Below are 17,613 nucleotides of genomic sequence, written 5' to 3' on the forward strand. Positions count from 1 at the left end.
TATCTTTTGATAGCCAGGCACCATCAGCTTTCTTCACCACACTTGCTTGTGCCCCCATTTGTCCCCAGCAATCATATCGGGGAGGAGAACATACAATCATATGATTTTCCCTTCTTTGATGCCTGAAACCTGATACCTCGACACCTCGTGATCATACAGGCTGGTGTGCTTCTTCCGTGTAAATTTGGTTGCTTCTCAGTTAGATGGCCGCTTGTTTATCTTCAAGCCTTTAAATAAATTATTTTTTTAATGATAAAAATTTACCATGTTAAAGTTATAAAAATTATAAAATATCAATGCTTATGAAGTCACTTCTCAAGCATTACCTTCTTTGGTAAAAATAATAAGCAACATAATGTCTTACAGGCTGTCCATATGCTATAGGGAAAGAACAAGGATAATCAGTGTGGGATGCCGCTAGCCAGAGATGACTTCTTAGTGGAGGCTGTTTGAATGTTGAAAGATATGCTGGATGGAGCCTGCTGGAGAGCAGGTGGAATGTCTCTGGGCTACAGAAATTGCTTAGGCAACATCACAGGTGTCCAGACCTCGGGAGAATGGCTAGAAAAGGAAGGACTCTGGGTAATCGAAGTCTTCAGGCCAGGCTAGCACGTGTAGGCTCGGTGGCAGCCATGGGGGAGCTGCTGGAGGCTCTTCTGCAGTGAAGGAATGGACCCCGTCGCCCATGCTCTTTTGTCCCTTCTGCTTTGTTCTCTGCTTCCATGTGAGTTTATTTTAAACTTTAGACTCCAATAAATTAAAAAACCAGCTTTATGCTTAGATTTTATTTTTTCAAGAAATTGTGAAATCTATCCTCAGCGCGCACACACACACACACACACAAACACACAAAATTACCCAGTGAGCTAATGTTCTAAATTAGTAACTGAATACCTCTTCACCCCAAGACATAATGTGAGACACCGAGAAAACACAAACCTTCAACATTTGTTCAGTCAGTCAGTCAGTATCATACGATGCCTAACAGGACATGGTCCACACAGTCTAGTCATTACTAAAGTGTGACTTAAATGGCTAGTTGAGGGCAGGTCCCCTCTCTTCTCCCTTAAAGATCAGAAAGATTCCCTTGTCCTTCCATGCCTCTCCCCAGGGCTCTCTGATCGTTTCGGGGATGCTAAAAGGGGACCTTGCTCAGAGCTCTGCTTCAGTCCTCACTCTGCAGTCACAGAACTCCGAGTGGATTGCTCCAGAGATCCTCCCATAGCGATTTCTTGGGCAAGGCGTGCTATTTTTCCTAGGTTGTTGAAACAATCATTTGGATCTATAATTGGGGCTCCAGTACAAAGGATGGAGGGAGAGCATGAAAGATGTCACTTTGTTACACAGTTTCTGGGGTAGCTCCCAGCTGTGTGACGGAGTCATAATAATGAAAATCAATTATTTCCTCAGCAGGTGGGAAGCATTTGCAGTTAAGGGTTTTTAATCTACAGTAAGCACAGTACAACCCAGCTGGGGCATGTGACCACCACAGAGTTGAATGCAGTTTTAGACTATATTAATAAAAGCATAATAATTAAGTGCCTAAAATGGTCAGTGTATGTCTCCAGTATTATATTCATCTGTAGAGACCAGATGGAGCCTTGCATACTGGCTAGCCTTGGGCTGTTAACCGCAAGATCAACGGTTTGAAAGCACCAGCTGCTCCGTGGAGCAGGATGGGGCTTTCTACTCCCATAAAGAATTGCAGTCTCAGAAACTCACAGGGGAGTTCTACTCTGTCCTGTGAGGTTGTTGTAAATCAGAATCGACTTGATAGCAGGGAGTTTCAGAGACGGGATTTGAACAACAACAACAACAACAACAACAACAAATGTTTTAGTGTGATCTGAGTGAAAGTTTACAGCGCAAGATGATTCTCGTTCAGCAGTTCATACCTACCATGTGACTGACTGCACTCCCCATGAGGGAGCAGCGTACTTCCACTCATGCTTCTTTCCTGTCCCTCCCTGCATTCTGAGCTTTATCCCTGCCCATGCTGGCCCTGGATCTCCTATGGATGATTGTTCTAAAGAATGTACACCTCCTTGGCGATGTTGTTCACCTTATAGGTCTGACTATCATTTATCTGAGGAGCGCTGGTGGTGTAGTGGTTATGCATTGGACTGCAATTGCGTGGTTGGCAGTTTGAAACCACCAGCAGCTCCATTGGAGAAAGACTGGACTTTCTGCTCTTGTAAACAGCTACAGTCTCAGAAACCCCCCCGGGGTTGCTATGAGTCAGCATCAACTCAATGGCAGTGAGTTTGATTCAGTTTGGATTATTTATCTGAGAGTCGAGCCACCGAGGTAAGGTCAGTTCTAGAACTTAAGGTATCCGTAGTACTGCTAGAGTCCACCAGGCTCTATCAGACCAGTAAGTCTTTTTTTAATGATTTTGACTTTTGTTCCACATTTTTCTCCCACTCTATCCAAGGCTATTGTGATCCCTTTCACAGGGACTAGGTTGTAAGAGTGATATAGACAACACGTTTTACTAAAACATTCAGAGATTAAATGAAACAATGAAAAGATCTGGAACCAAGTTATATCTTGAAGGAAGTCCACGTGTATCCCCTGCAAATAAAGGGCTCCCAAGAGACCTGAGAACTGCCTTCAGACATCAGAAGGGCTGTCTTGTGGAAAGGAATTTGACTGGCTCTAAACGTCCTTAAAGAGCCCTGGTGGTGGTGCTTTGAGTTGGGATCACAAGGTTGATAATTCGAAACCACTGGCCGAAGTTCGGGAGAAAGACTCAGCTTGGTACTTCCATAAACAGTCTCTGAAACTCACAAGGGCAGCTCGACCCTGTGTTACAGTTACTATGAGTTGGCGTCAACTCGATGGCAGTGACTTTGAGGTGTCCTTGAAAGTTAGAATTAGGAGCAACTCAAGGAAGTCTTGGGAAAACTGGGCTATTTTAAGATGGAGTAGTTTGTCCTTTGGGGAAGTAAGTTCCTCATCTTTGGGTAGACTTGATGAACATTTGGGATAATGCAGAAAGATTCTTATATCGTAAAGACATTAGGGACCTTGAGACCCACAGAACTAGATGGCGCCCAGCTACTTCTACCAACTGCTCTGAAAGGTATGGTATTAGAAGATCTTGGCTAGAGTGGGAGAAAAAATGTAAAACACAAATCAAAGTGGGAGAAAAATGTGGAACAAAAATCAAAATCATGAAAGACACTAGGGTTATTGGTTGAATAGAGACTCATAGAGTACCCAAGACTATTGCCCTGTCACCCTTCAGGTTGGGATTGAAAGAGGAGGAGGATAGGAGAGAGTCATACACCTCTGTGGCTCAATTTTCAGCTAAACAGTCGACAGGTCTGTAAGGGGAACAATGGTATTAGTGAGGCTTGCACACCTTAGAATAAAAACTCATCTAAGATCAAAAGGGCAGCATTTACCCATGTGGAGAGTAAAAAGACACTATGATTGCTCAAATCTATGTTTTTCCACTCTGTTAAATTTCACCACACCCTGATGCTCCCTGAGGAGTTCTGGCGGTGCAGTGGTTATGTGTTGGACTGTCAACTCCAAGGTGAGCAGTTCAAAAGCACCAGTTGCTCTTCAGGGGAAAAATGGGACTTTCTACTCCCTTAAAGAGTTACAGTCTCAGAAACCCACAAGGGCAGTTCTGCCCTGTCCCATAGGGTAGATTTGAGTTGAAATCAACTCAATGGCAGTGAAACCACCCCCACCCCCACCCCTTAGAAAAGCTCTTTCATAGCAAAGGTAAGAGAGTTTCTTTCTGATGCTCTATGAGTAGTGAGAAGTAGAGCTCATAGGAAGTTGGGGGCCCTTGGATGAATGAGGAGAAGGTGACTTAACAGAGACCCTAATGTTGAGTCATAGTGAGCTCCTCTTAGGGATAATCAAGAAGAAAAAGGAGAAGCATTTGAAGAAGCATAACACCTTCTGTTGCCCATGGTCAACATTTGGAATTCAGTCTTACACGCTTCTCTAGCTGTACTTCCAAAGGCTGATCTTTCACAACGCCTGTTCACCCCTCAGTGGTCCGAGACCCAGGGGTGCTGGAGGAAGTGAGTGTAGGTCTGTTAAGAGCTTACACCAATTTTGAAGTGAGACTTACTATTTCCAGCACAGGGTAGAATCTCCATTGCTCTTTCTCCCTTGATCATGTGAGTGCTTTTTTGATGTTTAGAATGTTAAGGGCCCCATCACTAGTGCACGTGAGTATTCTTGAGTTTGCTACAGATGCATGCTCTTGCTAGGGACTCATTATGACCCCTTGGTCTTTTCTTTCTGTGTATACTTATCTAGTAAATTGCAAAATGCTTGAGCTGAGGTTTGGCCTGTTCCTTGGGTGTGATCCAAAGCACTTAGCCCACTGCTTTTTCATAATGAAGATGTGTATTCAAGGGTGACTGATACAGGCATTAGTAGTAAATGTCAATCAATCAAATGGATCTTTGAATTTCTAAGCAGTTATTAATTTTGTGGTGGTGGCTGTTTTGGAGAATATACCCAGCAAAGGGCACGCCAGGGCAACAGTACAAATGAGAACTAGATGACATTCTTTGATTACAACCACTTTCAATCTCCTTTCCTGATTTTTCCCTCCTCCATTAGCAGGAACGCGCTGCCCCCTGAGTTTCCTCTCTAATCTTTTAAGCTGCCGTTGCTAGTTTGATCCCATAAGAATAGTTGTTAAAGGAGCATGATGATCAAGGCAGACATTTTTTACTAGTTAAGCTAAATGATTGCTTGATTTTAAAAAACACTTCAGGGAATGTTTTTAGTTTAAAGCTTAAATAAACAGATCTTTCCCTTAAAGGAGATGAGGTTGGTTAACTTGTACCTAGGGAACTTGTGGCTTCTTCATTATCAATATTAATCATGGGATTGATGATAACTAACCCTATTAATTAATTGGAACACTGGATCTTTTTTTTGTTAATAACTCTTCAGATATACTGCCTGGCTTATAGCATTTGAAAATTCCTGCCCTTGGAGTATGCATTAGACATTTTGAGGCCTTTCATGACCCACTACAGAAGAAACATCTTTTAGGTCTCTGGTGATGTTTATTTGGGGGACTTTATTGATAACGACAAGAGTCTAACCAAAATGAACAAAACCCTCCCCACCCCTCCCCACTTCCCATAATACCTTAAAAATATACAACAAAAAGTCTCTGGTACACAAATGTGCATTTTCACAAACGTGTTCTGAGTGTGGCTTACTCAGATGATTTATTTTCTTAGGAAAGCTGGCAACAGAAAAAGAAACGAAAGAGCAGCACACACGACTTGCCTCCTCTGAAGCGCATGCTCCCGCGAGTCCCAAAGGAAAGGGGCTTAGCTTTCCAGAGCTTCAGGCGGCCGTCTTCCCTGTCGGCTGCGATCAGGTTCTGATGAGGATGATGGGCGATACCAATCCCATCCTTCGCGTGAAGTGTCAGGGTTCTCTCCAGCTTGCCGGCGACCGTGCTGAAGCAGTAGAGCCCCAAATCCTCTCCCGCACAGTAGATCCGCTCGCCACGCAGGGAGAGGGCACAGTGCACGAAGTGGCCACCTCCTCGCTTAGCGGGGCTGAAGCTTCTGACGATCTGGCCCTGCATGTTCAGGTGACCACCGCGTTGGATCGGTTGCACACCACGCAGTGCTCTGGGTTTTGGGGAAGCAGGATCACACTGTTGACGGTGATGTCTGTCCCCGCAGTGCTGCCCAGGGACTTAAAGGTGTTGGAACACTCTGTGGTCTTCATGTTCCAAATCTTTACAGTGCCATCAGAGGATGCACTGATGATGTCATGTCCGTCTTGTGTGAATGTTGCTTCGTTAACAAAGGAGGCATGGCCACGAAACTCCTTCAGCGTTTCCCCAGATTGTAAGCCGTGAATTCTGATTGTCTGGTCAAAAGAGGCACTCAGGATCTGACTGCTTTCCTTGGAAAAACTGAGACAGGTGACACCGTTATTGTGTGCTCTTTCAAATCTCCTTAAACACTGGCCACTCTGGATCTTCCACACCTTGATTTTCCCATCTTGGGCTCCAGTTGCTAGCATTTCTGTATCTCTGCTGAAGCACAGGCAGAGGACGGCATCATCCATCGTCATGAAGCTGTCCTGGGCCTGGTACTTAAGAGCCTTCCGGATTTTGCCGGTAGTAAAGTTCCACACTTCCCATATCTGATTTGGGCTGCAACTTTTTCTAGAAGAACAAATAGAAAGTTTTCCCAGATGTCACCTAACAAAAAATACCCGCCCCCCCACAGTCCTCAAGTTGATTCCGACTGCTTCGTAGGATTTCAGCGGCGGTGCATAGCTATGGGAGCAGACACCCTCGCCTTTCCTCTGAAGGTTGGTGGGTTCAAACTTGCCGTAGGGGCCTACCAGTTCCCTCGGTGTTCAAAAGAAAGGAGGCCCATAGGAGGGCACCTGGGACCCCTGCAGTGTACGAGGAGCTTGAAGGCCGTGTTTCTTTGTCCCTTTCCTGGCTCCTCCTGGAGAAGACCTCTGGGGAAGACTGCCGGATGCCGTGCCACCCCTTGCATGAGAGTCTGACAAGCGAAATCCAGCCCCTCCGAGTCGGCTGTTTACGCTGCCTGGCTGAACGTTCACCTGTGGGGAGACCAAGGCAACCACCTTGGAAGGCTGCACCTGGACGGAATGATAAAATCCAAAACCAGGCTCTTGCGTTTTAAAAATAACAAAACTTGGCAGGTAATGGAAGCGCACCATGATTTAATTGCTTTTGGTATTAATTAAAAGGATAGAACAGGCTTAGGGGGAGGGATTTTCATGACTGTAGGAGTGTTTGAATAGTATCAGTGCATGTGTGTGTATATATATCCTATAAGTCATCACCAACACTGAAGAAGCGCAAGAAGCAGCAGCATGGTGGGTTCATTTTGCTGCCCAAACAAAGAAGGCAGCTTCTAGAACGTGTCCAGGCGTCCCTGTGGGAGCCTGTGGTCGGCAGGGTCTCCGAATATGCACTCAATTTTTCCTGGCTTGATTTTGCTTCGTTCATCCCCGTTATGTAGTGCTATTGAGATTCCTTTCCTTCTCAGTAGTTAATGACTGCACACCACTCTACCATTGTCCTATGCCATGCTCTCAAGCCATTTCGACTGAAGCCATCCAAACTGACGGGGCCATTCCTGTCTATCTTCCCCCGTCTTCGGTCGATCCTTACGTTCACCTGTGTGCTTCTATGGCAAAAGTCAAGAGCTCCAGGGAGCAAGACCCGGCGGCTTCCAGTGCTATCACTCCGGAGGGCTGCGCATGCTCACATCATTGTCTTCTGGCTTTCAGGCGGCAGGAAGTAGCTAGTGCAGGCCTGAACTCCTGGCGGCCTTGAGGGTGTTTTCTGTCATCTTAAAGAGATTTCTCTCTTTTCAAAATGAAGGGATGGTGTCTTCTGATCTAATACTTCTGCAACAGAAATACCACTGTGGATGGCTTTACCAAACAGAAATTAATTTTCTCACAGTTCAGGAGGCTAGAAGTCTGCACTCGGGGTGCAGTTTAGGGGGCTAGAAGCCTGACCTCTACAGGATGGCTTTCCCTATCTGTCGGCTCTGAGGAAAGGTCCTTGTTTCCTCAGCTTCCCTTTCCTGGTCTCTTGGAGATCTGCATGTGGCTCAGCATCTACCTTGCCCCTTCTCCATTGATTCAATATGCCCCTTTTATATCTTTAAAACATTGCCTCACAGCACAACCTACGCTAACCCTGCGCCATTGACAAAATTAAAACAACCCATTCCCAAGTGAGCGTATCACCACAGGCATAGAAGTTAGGAGTTACAAGACCTCTTTTGAGGGCAAACAAGTCGATCCCTACCGGGATGGATTGTCTCCAAAGGTTCCTTGGACTCTCCCAAGCTGTGGTCTGCCCCAGCCTCACATGCTTCATCCGCCTCTGCTCAACAAGGCACCATGAGTGTCTTTCGCGGTTGCTGCGCCGCCCAGTTGGCTCCACAGGGACCCCGTGCACGACAGAACCAGACTGTCTAGTCCTGCGTCATTCTCACAGCTGCCACTGTAGGTGAGTTCACTGCTGCAGCCCCGGTGTCGCTCCCTCCCAGCGAGGGTCTTCTTTTTGGCTGATCCTCTACTTTACCAAACACAGTGTCCCTCTTCGAGGACTGCTCTCTCCTGACGACCTCTGGTGGCACAGTCGTCCCAAGTTGGGCTGCTAACCACAAGGCCAGCAGTTCGAAACTACTAAGCTCTCTAAGGGAGAAAGATAGAGCTTTCTACTCCCATAAAGAAACATACTCTCAGAAACTCCCAGGGGCAGTTCTACCCGGTCCTAAAGGGTCACCATGAGTCTCAATTGCCTTGATGGCAGTGAGGGATTTTTTCTGTGTCTCTCTTGATAACATGCCCCATACATGCCCCAAATATGTGAAACAAAGTCTCATCATATTTGCTTCTAAGGAGCATTCTGACTATACTTCTTCCAAGACATTTATGTGTTTTCTGGCTATCTACAGTACTTTGAATATTCTTAGGCAACACCATTATTAAATGGTGTACATTCTTCAGCATTTTTCTAATTCATTGTCCAGCTTTTGCACGCATATTTGGTGCCAGAAAACATCATGACTTGGGTCAGGTGCACCTGAGCCTTCAACATGGTATCTTTGATTTTTTAACACCCAAAAGAAAACTGTGCCAGATTTACCCAATGTATTATGCCAGTTGATTTCTCGACCACTGCTTCCATGAGCCTTGATCGTGGATCCAAGTAAAATGAAATCCTTGCCAAGGTCAATCATTTCTCCACTTGTCATGATGTTGTCTATTGGTCTCATTGTGAGGATTGGGGTTTTCCTCACACTGCTGTGTAACCCACACTAAAGGCTGGGGTCATTGACCTTCATCAATAAGTGTTTCAAGTAGTCTTTGCTTTCAGCAAGCAAGGTTGTGCCCTCTGCACATCACAGGTTGTTAATGAGCTTTCCTCTAACACTGAAGCCACATTTCTCTTCATATAGTGCAGCTTCTTGGGCTCTTAGTTCACACACAGATTGAAGTAGGAGGGGGAAAGCATGTAACCCTGACACACCTTTCCCGACTTTAAAACATTCCAGATCCCCTTGTCCTGTTGAAGGGACCACTTCTTGGTCAGTATCCAGGTTCTAGATGAGCCCAACAAACGGTTCTGTAACTCCCATTCTTTGCATGCTATCTATAGTGTTATAATTCACACAGCTGATACCTTTTCATAGTCAATAAAACACAGGTAAACATTTTCTAGGTATTCTCTACTGTCCCTTGTTCCACGTCATTTTATGAATCCAACATGAACTTCTGGCATTTCCCTGTCATTACTGCAACCATTTTCAAATTATCTTCAGCAAAAATTTTGCCAGTGTGGGGTATTGATGATATTGTGTGGTAATTTATGCATTCTTTTGGATCACCATTTTTTTTAGCATGGGCACACATATGGATCATGAGTGTACAGCAGATAAAAAGTGGGTGCATTTCACTGAGCTGAAGGCACACAGTGGCATTTGCAATGTCCTGAGCCACTGTGCCCTGCGGAACTGGAGAATATGTTAATCAGGCACAATTTCCCAGTGCAGTGCCCAGAGCATTTTTGAGAACCGATCTACATCTAATGCGTACACCTCTCATTCAAATTCATATACTTTCCATAGGCTAACGTGATCTTCACTTACACCTCAAGCTTGAGGTGTAAAACTCTTGGACCCCTTTGATTCTTTTGCTTCTTAAGGTGAATGTTAGTCAGGATGCAACGGAAGGGGGAGGAGGGGCCGAGCTGGTGGGCAGACATGGCGCATGCAGCTGTGGGTGAGCCCATCACCTGGGGTTGGGCTCGAGCAAGCTTCCCTCGCTGATGCACTCGAGTTGTCCACCTCGGTCTGCCTGGGACAGCCAGACTCACTCAGAGTGGCAGGATTTTTCAACCTCAATTTTAGCCATTTTTTATGTGCTACCATAAAAAATGTATAATGCCAGGAGATGTGCTGAGTATTGTTCTTTTCTTTTGTTTTATGTAGTTTCCGAGGACCTATGCTCGCTGATCCTAACCCCCAGACATCAAGTCACTCTCTGATTTTGCCACTTCTGGGTGGAAATCTAGATGCTACAGAGCGGAAATGATGCACATCCGCTGTGCCCTGTCTGAGTTCATGATCCACAGCATCTGAGAGCGTGATGGCGGGGAAGATGTATGGTTTCGGGAACTCACAAGGGCAGTTCTAGCCCGCAGGGTCCATACGGGTAGGAACCAACTTGATGGCAGTGAGCTTTTAGTTGTTGTTTTCCTTGTGCCGTTGCATTTTGGTGACTTGCTGCAAAGCAATAATAGCCGAGAAGCAATGGAAACTGGAGAAGCAAAGGGAGGCTTCACGGGCCCAACAGGGCCACGGCGCAGCACCTGGTGGCCGGGGAGCAGCCACAGAAGATGACAGATGGCTGGGGAGGCAAAGCTCCTCAGCACCTTGAGCCTAGAAAAGATCAACGCAGAGGTGGCACTGGGGCCGTAGAACTACGCTTGTTCTACAGGCTTGCAGAGGACATCATTGGTGGATGTCACAGATTTTGGGTTGATTTCTGTATTAGTCTAGGTACTTTAGAGAAACAAATCCACAGCAACTCATGTATAAGAGAGTTTTATGTAAAGAAAGTGTGCATCACGAAAACATCCCAACCCAATGCTGCCCAAGCCCACCAGTCCAACATTAACTCATTAACCCAACACCAGTCCACAAAGTCCTCCACCTCACAAAACAGAGGCAATGATGCCGACTGCAGGAGGAAAGCTGAGTCAGTGCACGAATAAGCATCTCAGCACTAGTAGGGGTCTCCACACAGCTGCTCCAGCACCTAGGGCTGCATCGGGATAGGTCCATGTGGCTTCTCCTTGGGGATGTCTTGTAGGAAGTCAATCTTGCAAGCTGAAGCAGGGAACTGCTAAGGCAACTGCACCCTGGTCCGACCATCAGAAACAAGAGACCCGAGAACTAGAAAGGTGAGACTCACCACGCATTTATCCCTCCGCCTTTCAATTAGCCCCCACATGTGATTATTGGCTAGGTTGGCACAATTTACTAATTCAATTTCTATGGAGATTTTATGATAGTGCATCAGGCATAGGAATGATAATATTTTCCATCTTCCTTCTTTTACAAAGGCACGTTTCCTACCTCCTTTGTTGGGCTTGTTAGAGAGGAGCTGCTGTTATGTGTCTTTGAGCCAACTGATTCATAACAACTCCATGTGACCAAGTAGTACTACCCCACAGGGGTTTCTAGGCTGCAGTCTTGACGGAAACTGATTCCCAGGTCTTTTTTTCCTTGCAGAGCTTCTGGGTGGGGGGAGCAGGTGTTATTATTACCATGATCGTTAAGGCCACCGGCACCAATGCTTTCAATCAGATGTGAAACGAGGAATAGAGATATATTAAATGATTTGTTCAAAGTCATAAAAAGTGGGTCGTCTAATTTCATGGCCTGAGCTTGCCAGGAAATCTCTACACACACCGACACCTTTTTCAGTTATTATTGTTTTGTAACAAGTTGTCAAAATGCAACGGCATAAGAGAAAAAGAAAAACAACAAAAAGCTCACTGACATCCGTTGGTTCCTACCCATAGGGACCCTGCGGGCTAGAACTGCCCTTGAAGTTCTCAAAACCGTACATCTCCCCTGACATCATGCTTTCAGATGCTGTGGATCATGAACTCAGGGCACAGCGGATGTGCATTGTTTCTGCTCTGTAGCATCTAGATTTCCACCCGAAAGTTGCAAAATCGCAGAGTGACTTGATGTCTGGGGGTCAGGATCAGTGAGCATAAGTCCTCAGAAACTACATAAAACAAAAGAAAAGAAAAATACTCAGCACATCTCCTGGCATTATACATTTTTTTATGGTAGCACAGAATCCAGGATAAAGTGTAGGTATCTGCATTTTCAGCTTTCCTGGATCCTTCCGGTGTCCCCCACCAGAGGGTGTTATCTCCCATTGTTGGGGGAAAGAATGAGCCTGTGTTTGTCTGGTTGTCTGGCCTGGCTTTCCATTAAAAGCTCAGTTTCCCACAAAGACTAGTTTGGGCTTCTTCACAGTGTGGCAGCTGGGTTTCAACAACAGTGATCCAAGAGAGGCAAACAGAAGGGAATGATCTAGCCTTGGAAATCACAGTGTCGCCTCCACTATTTGTTGTGGCATTCACAGGAACATGACCAGGTTTAAGGCGAGTGGATATAAACCAGCCTTTTCTGAGCGGAGGGGGTGCCTAGGTCACATGAGGAGAGCATGTGCTATGGAGATCTTGTAGCCATCTATGGAAAATAGAACCCACCAGTATGAGAGCTGTGAGTGTGTTTCTGAACCAAGTATCTGACATTGGATTTGTGAGTTTATTGGCGTACATGTCTTAAAAGTAAATTGTATCTATTGTAGTAAGTTACCACAATTGAAAAGGCTAAAGTTCCTACACCTGTTGTTCACTTATCAACACAGTTAGTTTCCCAGGCTGTTATGGGGAAATTGGTATTATGAAAATAGAAGATGACTACATCAGTTCACAAAATGAAGAATGACAGCATCCTTACATAGCTGTCAAACCACAGAGACTCACAGGCTAGCCCAATTTGCGTGTAACCATCCATTTCCGTCAACAGTACTCTGGCTTCACAATTTGCATGCACTACTACCAGGCATATATTGTTAAGGTGAAAAATAGTCAAATAATACATTTTAAAAACTGTGGTTGTAAAGACATGAAGTCAGATAATGAGATAATCGGTAAATGGGGAGCAGGCATATTTTCATTCTGGCAATAGGGTAGACTTGTACCTCTTGGCATAGAATCCTTGAAACTGCTAGAGTGAAATGACACATCTTGTAAGTGCATAAATAAACTGGCAGGCTGTTGAGGGAATCCTGGGAGGCTTGACATGGTGAGAACCATGACTTGTGAAAGGTGAGTTCGTGCTAAGTGTGGTATATGCTCAGGTATGCCCTGTAATGTGGCCACAGGGTCATTTGTGGATCCCTGGTGACTTGGAACATCACTTAGCATGAGGTCAAACTGAAATGAAACCATCTCACGTAAGACCACTAAAGATCAAGGTGGAGGTGGGTGAGACTGAAGACCCCACATAAAGTCACCAGCTTCTACAAAGCCAAGACTCTCAGTGAAAAAATAAAGCCCACCTCGTGGAGGGTAGTGGTTGAGAGATCAATGTATTATGTTTTAGCCTTTGTTTTGGGTGGAGTGAGAGGAATCAAAACAAGAATTCCCATGGGACTTTGCAACCAGACGCCCACCCTCTGCAACTCAAGGGTGGGATTCTCATCACCTTCCTAACTCCCCAAACCATGATCTACAAGTGTCGTTTAAAAGAATCCTGGGTTGATTGTGTCTCCAGAAACATGTCAGAAGCAAATGAAAATCCTTTCTGGAGAAACCCAGACCTCAAAGAAATCCCACAAGTCAAGTTCCAAGGAACACAAGTTCACACACACACACACACACACACACACACAGAGAATTTGTCAGTCTGATTACTATATACCATTCTTCTCTTTAAAATTCTTCCTAGAATACCTCCCTCCTGGCAGCTGACTTCAGGGCCCTTTAGTTTATTCTGCAGGGACCTAGCATGGTCTTTTTCTTACTGTGGCTGGGATTGCCTGGGAAGGACCAGTGGGTGGAACTGGGAGCCTGGGACTCTAAGTGGCTAATTCGGTGTCTAATTTGTGGGGCCCCATGGAGCAGCTGAATATGTCCTGAGGTGCACAGCTGGTTCCTCATAGTGCTGCTATTATAGGATTATTGGAAATGGCAAATGAGCATCAAGCAGCAGGGCCTCTCTTCGCAGGCTCTAAGGAAAACGGAGCTACAATAGCCCTTGCCTTGGCAAGCTTTGGCTCGGTGGATGGTGGAGGAGGATGAGACTAGGCTCATTTTTTTGAGGAGAGGGTAGGTTTATATGTGTTTTTCAAAGATCACCAGGGATTAATGTCATATTTTGCTCTAGTTCCTACCTGATTTCTGAAGTTCTTCAATTAGGTGAACCCAATTTCTCTTGCCGACATTTAAACAAAACAATAACAAAGTCTAACAAAACCCAAATTCATTGCCATGGAATCAGTTCTGATGTAGGACCCCATAGGATCGTGTTGCCCTGCCTCTCAGGGTTTCAAAGTTGTAAATCTTTATTGACACAGACTGCCACATCTTTCTTCCACAGTGACTGGCTGGTGGGTTCAGTCAGCAGCCAAGCACTTAACCACCGTGCCACCAGGGTGTGTAAAATCTATGCTGAGCATCCACTCCTTGCTATAGAAAGTGCATAGGAAGATGCGTTAGAGCAGGTGGACAAGCTCCCCAACTTTAAGACACACCCAATTTACGGGCGTAGAAAGCCTCTGCTTTCTCCCAAGGAGCAGCTGGTGGTTTCAAACTGCTAACCTTGTGGTTAGCAACCCAACGCATAACCGCTACGCCACCAGGGCTCTTGTCAAGGAACAAAGGATTACGATAGTTGGAGTTGCATTTGTCATTGCTGTAATTTCAAATGGTTCTATTTTTACACAGGTTCCTGGGTGGTATGAATAGTTTGTTCTTGACTGCCAACTGGAGGTCGGTGGCACAATGAGCCCCAGAGGAAAGGTCTGGTAACCCCCCTCTAAAAACAACCACTGTAAGCCCCGCAGTGTGCACTTCTACTGCGATACATACACTTCAGGCCACCAGGAGACGGAATCAACCTGAGGACAACAGGTTTGATTTTACATTTATTTTAATTTAAACTTAGTATAGAGTAATATTTTTAAGTTTGTTTCTTTTTTTTTAATAAACTTTGTTCTATTTTTGACGTCAAGATAGAAACCATCAGCATGGGGGAGATTGGAGAGGCGTCCATAGGGTTGGAAGCCTGAATTTTAGCTCTGACATCGCCTAGGGGCAGCCTTCCACCTCTTAGGCTTTTTCCCTTCCTTTCCAACTCCTGATCCCACTGGAAGTTGGGATACTCTAATGTGTCTTTCCTTGTTTGGAAGTCTCCTTAAGATTGCCAGGTCTTGAAAACCCATCAGTCCCCACGCTTTGTCTTGGCTGGTCCATTGCTGGGAGTCATCGAGCTGCCTCCACCTCATAGCAAACCATATCTGACAACACAGAGGGCCCCTTGGGCTAAGGGCCCGGAGCAAGCAGGGTACCTTGTAGCTGAGACAGCCCGGAGATCTGGGGCAGTTTTGTAGAGAATTCCCATCCAGACTCCCAAGAGAGAGGCCAGCAGCAGCAGGCAAGTTGCTGGCCCGCAGCTCCCGTGAAGAGGAGGACAGGGGCAGGGTGTGCTGTTCCGGGAATGCGCCCTGGAGGAGATGGGCCGTGAGGATGGCATGCAGGTGGTGTCCTGGACTGGGTGCAGGAGGATGGAGACAGAACCTCCAAGGGCGCATTGGGAAGCTTGCGTGTGAGGTGAGCAGGGCACCCCTGGGTGCTGGTGGAGGTGATCGTTTTGAGGACCCGTTTCCAGTTATTTAGAAGTCGCTTCCCTGCCCCCACCCCCACACTCTCTCTCCTCTTTATTTCTTCCTCGGCTTGCTGGCTCTATAAATTAATTTTTATTGCATTGTTCTCAGGGAGGAGCGGGATAGAGCTAGAACAAAGCCCACTGGATTTCTGAATGAATCCTACTTGCCCAGCATAAGTTTTAAAAGGCCAGGATTTGAAAGGTCTTTTTTCCCCCTAGTAATTCTAAAAAGCTTTGATTTAAATATCAAGAAATGAAATCTAGAGAGCCGAGAGTTTAGAAGGCAGGATGACACAAGTTATTTTCCACTCAAAATGAAATTAAAACCAGCTGAGGCAAGGAGGAGACCTAAAGGAGATGCTATTAGAATTCAGGTGCTGCTGGAGTTCCTGCCAATAGTCTCAGGATCCCACCTCCTGGGCTGAGTTATGGGGAGGGGTGGGGCTGGGCGAGAGAAGCTGTAAGTGGATTGAAAGGACCCCTAAGAGCAGCAGGCACTTGTGCCTCTCTTCCTAGACTGTGACCCAAAGACCAAAGGGTCTTGTGCACAGCATGGCACCTAGGGAGGAGAGTGCCCATGATGAGAACTTTCTAGGCTGCTTGGTCTGAGGAGAGCCTCATGGACTTGCACAAAGGCCTCCAGGGTGGTGTCACAGGGCATCCAAAGCCCCCCTTCCCCACACCTGGCTCCCCGGAGGGACTGCAGCAGCAGTGGGATCAAGCTGGCAAGCACTAAGGAGCCTGGGATTAGAGCCCACAAGGAGGAGGCAGAATGCATGTTCCTCTTGGTGAGAAGCAGTGGCAGGCCGACGGCTGGCGAGGCCCAGAAGAGATAAGCTACCTCTTGTTGGAGTCCTTCTGGACAGAGGGCATCATGACAGTCAAGTATCCTTCCCTAGAAGCCAGGGTAACACATGTGTCAACCTCTCCATCACCAACAAAGGAATCTGGACCACTTCCAGCCCCAAACCAAAAAACAGAAAGAAGTTCAGAGGGAGGTGGGGATTTAGTAATAAATGCACATCTTGCATGAACCATATTCAAATTCAAAATGAGTGGAGGGGTCCTGAGTTGGAAAGATTAAGATTTCGATTACAGGGAACGAAATGAGAGCTTGTGAGTTACGTTATGCAATAGCCAAACAATGTATTTTTTATAGTCCACGACTGCACAGTACACTTGCCATACAGGTTTGCTTAGATGGAGGGGTGAAATGGAGGAGGAGAGGAAGTGGACACCTTTGGAAGGGCAGCTCCAGGCACATTGGGACTGACTGGGCTGAGAAATGTCTGAGAGGGACACGGCTGAGAAATGTCTGAGAGGAGAAAGCATGTTGATGCTGGATGGATGTGCAGAGTGAGGACGCGGGCCTAACGCAGAGAGACCTGCAATCAGATTCCAGTTCACTTCCGTTTCCAACACACCCATCGGTTGTTAGGAGCCCATGGGAGGCTCTCAGTGATGCTCTCAAACAGCGCTTCACCGGACAGGAATCACTGTGCACCCGCGAGTCCATCCCCCCCACGCCCCCTGAGCAGGCGAAGCTGTCTGTTTGGTCACACGGAGTGATTTCCATACTGAACACCCCGAGGAGCGGTGCGAGCTCTGCTTTGGCAAGAACATTAGGTGGCCCCAAACTCAAAACCAAATCCACTGCCCTCCAGTCAATGCTGACCAGAGGGGCCAAACAGTCACCACTGGGGGCTTTGTCCTTTGTCTCTGAAGGTGGCACGGAGGACAGGGCAGGAGAAGGGGAGAGGAAGCGGCTTGCCCTGCGTTGAATGTAACCAAAGAGCCAACTAACTATATCGCAGGCAGAACCATCAAAACGACCCTTAGTCCTCATCCGGGAGCAGCCACCTACCAGAGCGACAACAAACGGTTTGTGAACAGGCCCTCGGGACCAAGGGAAAGAAGACTAGAGCATCTTCGCCTGGGCTTTGTGGTGCTGCTGGGGAGCTCTTTCCTTCTTCACTACATTTTATCCCTTATTTCTCTTTCCCTTGGTCTTGTTTGTCTTTTCTCCGTAATGTGGTTGTTAGGGGCCCTCAGGTTGATGCTGACCCATAGCGACGCAAGGTACCATGAAGGAAACCATGCCCTGTCCTGTGCCGTCCTCAGA

The 17,613-nt window shown here is 46.4% G+C and overlaps 1 protein-coding gene across 1 annotated transcript in view; it reads right to left on the reverse strand.

Moving 5' to 3' along the window:
- Positions 1-5,227: 5,227 nt before the first annotated feature.
- LOC101654731 (WD40 repeat-containing protein SMU1-like) overlaps positions 5,228-17,613 on the reverse strand; it is a 35,995-nt gene continuing 23,609 nt past the window's right edge. Inside the window, 2 exon segments of the mRNA XM_045297984.1 lie at positions 5,228-5,595; positions 5,598-6,178. Coding sequence (XP_045153919.1) covers positions 5,228-5,595; positions 5,598-6,178 — 949 coding nt within the window.

This window comes from Echinops telfairi, unplaced genomic scaffold (genome assembly GCF_000313985.2).
Source record: "Echinops telfairi isolate 266 unplaced genomic scaffold, ASM31398v2 ScPeMD7_7424;HRSCAF=8462, whole genome shotgun sequence".
Lineage (NCBI taxonomy): Eukaryota > Metazoa > Chordata > Mammalia > Afrosoricida > Tenrecidae > Echinops > Echinops telfairi.